Raw genomic sequence first — 8,707 nt, forward strand, 5'->3', positions numbered from 1 at the left:
TGTTCACGTTTTCTGCTTTGACATGTGGTGGCGCTAGATTTGTAAACACAGCATTATTCATTTCAGCTTCAAACGCGTGTTCCGTATCCACGGATACAGACATGCATGTAGTGGATTGTAGACTTGATCATCTCATTTTGACGTTGTGATGAGGAACCATCATGTCTCTTGAATCATTCCAAGCTGCTCTCACTCTTGGTATGGCAGGTAGCGCGTTCGGCAGTAGAAATGAAGACTGGGGACATGCGGAATCTAGCGCTGAAAAACAGCGGGTAGTTCAACAGCTTGGTGGTGTCGGAGCAATTACTGTCGGCCCGCCCTCCTGGCCCGTACCTGAGGAGAGCGTCTTCACCGTAGCTACAGTTGAATCAGTGGCAACGGGCAAAACCGGTGGTGATTTAGTCCGCGATATTGCAATGAGATACGCCGATAGTCTGGCCACCGACATGCACAACCGACCTATAAGTACCTACATGCTAAGGGAAGTTTCTCGCTTGCAGCCGGCCGATCTCGAAGACGGCATATTCCAAGATTATAACGACCACGCAACTCACTCCTCAGCAGCTCTGCGAGGCCTGTGTGTGGGACTACGATACCACAAGCCCAAACAAGTTCGGGAGCTAGTGGCAGCCACTGTCGACATCGCTAGGATTCTTCATCACCACCCTGTAGCCTACATGGGTGCAGTGACGGCAGCCCTGTTCACTTCATACGCCATACAAGAAAAAGAAATGCGAGAATGGGGCGCGGGACTCCTGACTACCCTCCCCATGATTTTGGAGTATGTGGCCTCGAGCGGCAGAGACGTCATCCAAAGCATGTCAACATACCAGGTGCATACTGTAAAATGAGGAATGTTCACGTGCATTTTAATTTCGCGAATTTCGCGAACGCCAAGATTCGCGAACGCCAAGATTCGCGAAGTTAAAATGCACGCGAAAGTTCTTGTCTACACTATATGCATTGAATGCCAGTGGCAGTTCGCGAAAATTTCATGCCGCAAGAAAAGCCGTTCCAATTCGCGAAAAATTCATGCCGCGAATATTATCATGTTTTACAGTACCTCACTCCTCAGCCAATGTCTCATGTAGAGCCTATATGACTGTGCGCAAAGTTCAAAAATATGCTGCACAGGACATACCATGAATGCAACTCTTGCGTAGTACCAGTAGCCCTTAAGAGCTACAACATACCGGTTATCTCACACAAATAACTAGATACAGGAGCCTAGTGCATGTGTATTCCCAAATATAATTTGTTTGTGAGCTTTGCTGCACAAAAATGTGATGACAATACTTCAAATGAATAATTTTCATTTCCTCAGATTTGTATCACTGTTTGAAGGAAAGTGAAAAATCAATGAAAAGAAGGGAAAAAGACAGGACAAAGATGAGATATATATCAATAGATATACATTGTATGGTCTTGCGCATACAATATACTGTAAAACGAGGAATGCTCGCGTGCATTTTAATTTCGAGCATTTGGCAAACGCCAAGATTCGCGAAATTAAAATGCACGCGAAAGTTCTTGTCTACACTATATGCATTGAATGCCAGTGGCAGTTTGCGAAAATTTCATGCCGCAAAGAAGGCCGTTGGCTCCAATTCACAAAAAATTCATGCCGCGAATATGTCGTGTTTTACAGTAGTATTTTGCATTATACACAGTGGATATGTTATATTGATATAGTGTTATGTATTACAACATGATTACAATGTGATATGTAATAGAACAATGTGATAGATTTTGATGTATACAGTATAGTTATGACATTTAATATACCATTATGTAATGGGTTATTGTGATATAAATATGTAATACGAGAATATCTTTTCAATTTGACAGGTGTTTGAACAGACATGGAGGGAGTATCTTCACATGCGGGGAATGACTGATGGGGAGCGGCAGCCAAATTTCCCTCAGAAGTATGACATAAAGAAGCGTGACATGCTCTACCAGAGCTTTGCTCTTCCCAACAAAGAGCTAGGGTCAACTGGACTGGATGCAACTCTGATAGCGTATGTACAACTTTGTATTAAACAAATTCATGCACCAGAGGTAATTTTGGTGTTGATTAAAAATAAAATACAGAAAGTTGTGAAATAGAATGATACTCCTTTAAGATCAGGAGTATATGAGAAATCTTTTGTGTTATTGAAATACATCTTTATTGAATATTGCCATTTGGTAGATTTCAGAAAACTATAAACACTTTATTTTTCTCAAGTATATTATCCTGATGTTACCTATACATGTACAATGTATGCTAAATTGAAGCATTTATTCTCCTTCCAGTTCCACTTACTTTGTATACAGGCAACTCCCTGTACAACTATTAAGTCCTTGAGACTGGCTGTTTTCTTTTGTTATATCAAAATTTCATCATAGCAAAACAAAATATGACTTTAGATATATAGATATTTTTACTCTGTTGTAACAAAATTTCTCTGTAGCCATTTTTGTTACAAAGGGAGTGTACCTGGTACACTTTAGCTGTTTATTCCACTTGTTTTTTTTAAGTAGAGGTAGCCCATTATAGCCAGGGAAATATTTAAATGAAATCATATCCATCATTGTTCTCTTCTTTATCTTAATAAACCTATAGATATGTTTGTAGCACTTGATGTTCTCTTGGTTCAGGTATGATGCCCTGCTGTCGTCGGGTAGCAGCTGGGAGGCTCTTTGCAACAACTCCATGTTCCACTCTGGCCAGGGAAAAGTGTCTGGCGCCCTCGCAGCCAGCTGGTGGGGCATTCAGCACGGCTTCAGTCCCGTGCCCTTGTGTAATTATAATCATGTAGAATTCAAAGATCGCCTGCTTGAGTGTGCATCCAAGCTGTATGAACTCAGCTGGTGATGGCAGAAGAGCTTCCATGAAGAAAATTCAACCATTAATGATACACTGCTTTCATTTATACACTGCCCTCATTTTATAAACTCACTCATCTGTGTATCAAATGCTATCCTCTGCATTGACCTCATTCCAAGTACAATTATTAATGCTATGCTACATTGTTGATACTGTATCAGTGATTGAGATCACACTTTAGTTCTGTACGTTGTGTTATATTTGTCTTTGTTTGTTTACTCAGTGTTCAATTTCAAGAAAGCGAGTGTTATTATGCTAGATAATCTTACCAATGTTTGCACTCATGATCCCATTTCTGAGTGGTTTTGCCTTGAGCAAACATTTCAGCCTTAATAGGATTGCTGTTACAGGTGAGATAAGTAACACAATCAGCATCATTATGTCTTTGCTTTAAAAATGTGTTCATGCTGTCATGTCTTTAAATTCTGTCCATTTCTCTTTTTTGTCTTTTCGAAGTATGCATGTATTTACCATTCACTGCTATACTGTCGGCCTTAAGTGTACACATTGATATACTTATTTATTGTGTGTTGACTATTTATGCAAAGATGCTGGTATTCAAGTCTGAAGACAATGATTTTTATCATTATTATTATTTTTTACAAGACCGACTGTAATAAAAAAAAGAGCTTAAACCAGTGTGTCAATAATGTTTGTAAACATTCTTAGATAGCTATGAGGAGGGGGATGGTGTGAGACATCTCATTCCAATTTTGCTAAATGCTGTGGTGTTGGAACACAATATGGTAGCAATATGACATAATTTGTATGTGGCTTAGACTGCAAAACAATTACAAGGAGTTGAAGACTCAGCATGACTGTATACAATCATCAGTAGTTTAGATATCCACATAGTGTATGAAAAATCTTTCTCTGGTAATTAAAATGTTTTTAAAAAAAGGATTCTGAAATAATTATATGAAATATCTACTGTTCAATCAGTATTCTCTGAACAAGGAGGTACTAGGCTTCTTTTATAGTGCCGCCTTGCTTTGACTAACACAGACTATTCAAAAGGAGAAAAAATATCAATACTTGATTTTTAGTCCAAGAATCAATGGAAAACCATACCATTCTCAATTGGAAAACCATACCATTCTCAATTGAATTACATGTACAGTGTACTTCTGTTGCGTTTTCTAGGTTAGCAATATTGTAATGCAATCTTATCATATCATATATGAAACTTAGCAATAGATGACAGCACTTCAGGTTTTAACTTCAATATGAAAGTGACACATAGTAATTATGTTAATGATGTGATGCAGATTGGTGTCATGCCTTTCATAATGATGAACCAAATGAGTTTATTTATAATGTAATTTTCAAATGTTTTTTTACTTTTTTATTGTCTGTTGGAAACTTACTCAAAAACTTCCATTACTGGCTGAATGATGTGCAGTCCGTATGTATGTAGTCGCATACAGTTTGAATAACAAATGTATCTATTATTTATAGCAATATCACTTCTAGTAACCCAGAAGTTCAAACCTATGCACTTGTGGCACTCTGTGCTTGCACAAATTGTCTATTTTTATATTTATGCCCGGCAGGTGTGCTAGACTATTGTGATAATTTGATAATTTCATGTGTAGACGTAAGAGTCAATCTTCAGCCAGTGCCCAATTACATTAATCATAACATCCATATCAGATAAATTGCCTTGGGAGAGGAAAACTGGGAAGAAGTACATTTTTTTCACAACATATTGAATGTAAATGAGTATTCTAAATTATACTAAGTTCAAATTTACGCCATATAAATACTGATTATTATCATTATTGATGGAGCCTATAATGTATCAAGGTTAAAAAGATGGTGGTTTTAGGATAATAAATGTTGAACTATTTGACAAAACCCAGACGGTGAGTTAGAAAGTATATTTTCATTACAGTTTCAGGTCAGAAGGTAGTACAGTGGACTCCCGTTATAAGAAAGTCCTCGGGACTGGCAGTTTTCTTTAGTTATATCAAAATTTCGAAATAACCGAACAAATAAACCAAAGAGAGAGAGAGAGAGGATAATGTTGCAGCCCGAATTTCTACTTCATTATAACCGGAATTTTGTTATAACTGTGTTCGGTTTAACGAGAGTACACTGTAGATGTATCTTTCATTGCAAGTACATTGTACTGTATAAGGTCAAAACTATCACTTAAAACACCTTTGTTTTACTTACAAATGTTAAAGGCCTGGCAGGATTTATACAACTGCAGAAACTTTTCAAAAGGAAAAATTAACCCAATTACATTTAATAAGACTTTTTTAAAGGGAAAATGCAGATCTACACAGGCGAAAGGTTTGCCAATGGGAACAACCGTATGACAAAGAATCAATAAGACCGCTCATTCATTTCCACACTTTCAAAGGAACTTCTCATAGAATCAAATGGTGTAATACGGTCATTTGCATAATCAAGTTTATAATGATTGTACAATATTGTTTATTCAAGATCATAATCACAACACCGCCATTGGCAGAACTAAAGAATATATCAACCAAGCACATATCGCGTGGAAGGAAATATTACCATGAAAATAAATTATTTGGGATTATGAAATTGTATTTGTTGAAATGGTAGTGTATGCATACCCTGTAATTTACTTTAATCCTCTTTGCCCCGGCATTATTTTTATTCTTTGTTGTGCTTTTCTTTCTCGTTAAAAACAACAACCTCAATGCTTGATATCTTTTCCTGATAAATATGACCCTCACTAATTCTCAAAATAGATGTGACATGTAGCGCTTTCCTCATTTATTCATGAATGCGGGTTGGGAGGGAAGGGAATGGTATAGGAGGTTAATCCATGCTCCTGGATGGGGGTGGGGTGGATGTCTGGATTTAGGGAAGTAAGTTGGTTGGGTATAGGATGACAGATGCCTATGTGAGAATGGATATGATGTAGAATTTGGGTTCATGTAGGTAGGGAGGGTCATTGTACGCTTTGTTTGTAGGTAGCTAGAGTTTCCGCAAAGTTATTTGTTCTCTTTGTTTGATTATATACTACGTCATTACCTGATCCACAATCACGATCATCTAGTATCAAAATCATGCAAAATGTTTGCAAGTGTTTTTAGCGTAATTAGTTGATTAAACTTTGTACAAAGAAAAAAAAAATTTTACATATAGCCTGTACTGGTAAAAGATTGTTCTGTTCAGTTTTTTAACACATTCAAATAGACTGTGTAAATCTCATTTGTAGAACACTTGGAAGAAAAAAAATGACTGAAAAAAAAAAAAAAACATACTCATTCTTGTGTGACTGTGTCTGCAAAACATGATCATTAACTTCAATCAAAATCTGAAAATAGACATTTGGTGACAATAGACTGTTCCACATTCATCTGTCTTGTGATACGTATCAATTCTTTCTATAGCTCAGTCGGTAGAGCACCGGGCTAGCTCTGCAGGTCTCGGGTTCGAATCCCGATTGAATCCCATTTTCTTTGCTCATTTTTCCATGTATCATGATTTGTAACTAATGGGTTTCTGCACACGGATCAACTTTCTTACAAGGGACTCGACTCTTCCAGTAATGGAATCGCTTATGGGACCGTTGTTCATCCATGCATCCCGCCATCATGGGGAAAATCTGCACGAACTATGCGACAGAAAACGATGCATAATTAGCTCATGTATACACTTTATTTTTTCTCTCAGTTGGTTTAGTATCTCTCGTTTTCAAAGCGGCATAATGCATAAGCTTACCCGATGTAACAATAATATGGAATTCATGTTCAATCAAAGAAGGGAATTATTGTTCAAACAATGAGTGACCGGATGGACTGTCAGCTAGTTGACACGTCAGCAGGGATCCATTTCATTGAGTTTTTTATTGAATGCAATAACAACCTTTTTCTACTAACAGTTCCAAAATTGGGCAATTTTGGCAACATCCACACGACAGCAAGCCTGGTATTTAACACAAGCCTTGCTGTCGGGTGAATGTGCAAGCAGCAAGCGCGCCGGAACACTTCTGTTTTTTTTTTTTTTTTTTTTTTTTTTTTTTGGGGGGGGGGGGCAAGATCTCAACGGGGGCACATTTATGTGACGATGTGAGATCCTCGGCGCGGGAGCGAAGCGAGCGAGCGGGGGGGGGGGGGGTGGAAAGGAGGGCTTCCTCCCCCCCCCCCCCCCCCCCCCACTGTAGGGAGCTTTTGTAAAACAAAAGTCGCGTTTATAGACCATTTAAAAGCAAATTTCTAAGGAATTAAACACTGTGAAAAATAATCAGTGCGAAGGACTATGATTATTACATACGGGAGTACATAATAATGTGATGGTGTGAGATCCTCGGCGAGGGAGCGAAGCGACCGAGCGGGGGGAGGGTGTGGGAGGGGGATACCCCCTCCCACGGTAGGGACTTTTTGTAAAAACAGAGTATAAAAGTCGCGTTTATAGAGAATTTAAAGCAAATTTCTAGGGTTTAACATATTGAAAAAATCAGTGGAAGGACTATGATCATAACATACGGGAGTACATTAATAATGTGATGGTGTGAGATCCTCGGCGAGGGAGCGAAGCGACCGAGCGGGGGGAGGGTGTGGGAGGGGGGATACCCCCTCCCACGGTAGGGACTTTTTGTAAAAACAGAGTATAAAAGTCGCGTTTATAGAACATTTAAAAGCAAATTTCTAGGGAATTAACATATTGAAAAAAATCAGTTGGAAGGACTATGATCTTAACATACGGGGGGGGGGGGGGGTATATTATGTGATGTTGCGATCCTCGTCGAGGGAACGAAGCGACCGAGCGTGGGAGGGTGTGGGAGGGGGATACCCCCTCCCACGGTAGGGACTTTTTGTAAAAACAGAGTATAAAAGTCGCTTTTATAGAGCATTTTGAATTAAATTTCTGAGGAATTAAACATAGTAACAGAAATCACTGCGAAGGACTATGAAAATAACTTATATGAAAACTTTTCATTTTACTATAAGTACGGGCAGAACGAGCGAGCCACTTTCACTTTGCAATTTATCTGAAATGTACTCATTAAAAGCTTAAACGTGATCGCATCACGGATGCTTCTCTCAGAGAATTTTGATACCAACATGCCTGATTGAACAAATTACTTTTTTTTTTCTGCTCATGCGCAAAAGAGAATGTTTATTTTTCACGTTTGAATGCGGAAGAATAAAGATTATTGACAAAAAAAAAAGTGTGTGTGCGTGTGTGTTAATGCGTAAGCAGTTTGTTTGTGCCAAATTGTCTCTTGTCACGGTCCAGCTCGTTTCTCTATACTTCATTATGACGTTTGTATCCATTTGATTTGTATTCTGTGTCGTGTCCCATACAAGTGACTTATTCCAATGCCCATTATTTTCGGGGTTTTTATTTATTTATTTATCATGCATTTACAACATGTATATCTAGACAGTATTTTTTCAGATTAGAAGAGTGTAAAACCACAGAAGAAAATGAAAAATGTAAGGTTTACTGAAGGTATGTTTCAGCGGGCACACTCGAGGACACGAGGCTACAATCTATACATTAAATTTACTCTTAAGTTAAATACTATTAGTGTATAGATACAATAATGTATGTTGTTAGTGTATAATAATTTTCGCCTCGTTAGGGGCGAAAATTTTTGCATTTTCAATTATGAAATTACAACATTTAGACAAGAAATATGCCTTTATTGTTCATTTTAGTCTGTAAATCAGTGATTAATTATTTGTTACAGGGGGCACTTTGGGGGGGGGGGGGGGCAAAAACTCGTTTTGCCCCCCCAACATTTTGTTTGGGGGGGGGGGGGCAAGTGCCACCCCTGCCCCCCCCCCCCCCCCGCTTCCGGCGCCCTTGGCAAGCAGGCACGTGAATAATTATTGCATCACG

The 8,707-nt window shown here is 38.6% G+C and overlaps 1 protein-coding gene across 1 annotated transcript; it reads left to right on the forward strand.

The window, feature by feature from the left end:
- The first annotated feature begins 94 nt into the window (after window positions 1–94).
- LOC140241664 (ADP-ribosylhydrolase ARH1-like) lies at window positions 95–4,807 on the forward strand. The gene is made up of 3 exons (XM_072321408.1): window positions 95–833; window positions 1,849–2,021; window positions 2,644–4,807. The coding sequence occupies exons 1-3, from the start codon at window positions 162–164 to the stop codon at window positions 2,858–2,860; spliced, it is 1,062 nt and encodes a 353-aa protein (XP_072177509.1). The 5' UTR covers window positions 95–161; the 3' UTR covers window positions 2,861–4,807.
- The last annotated feature ends 3,900 nt before the right edge of the window (window positions 4,808–8,707 follow it).

This window comes from Diadema setosum, chromosome 18 (genome assembly GCF_964275005.1).
Source record: "Diadema setosum chromosome 18, eeDiaSeto1, whole genome shotgun sequence".
NCBI lineage: Eukaryota > Metazoa > Echinodermata > Echinoidea > Diadematoida > Diadematidae > Diadema > Diadema setosum.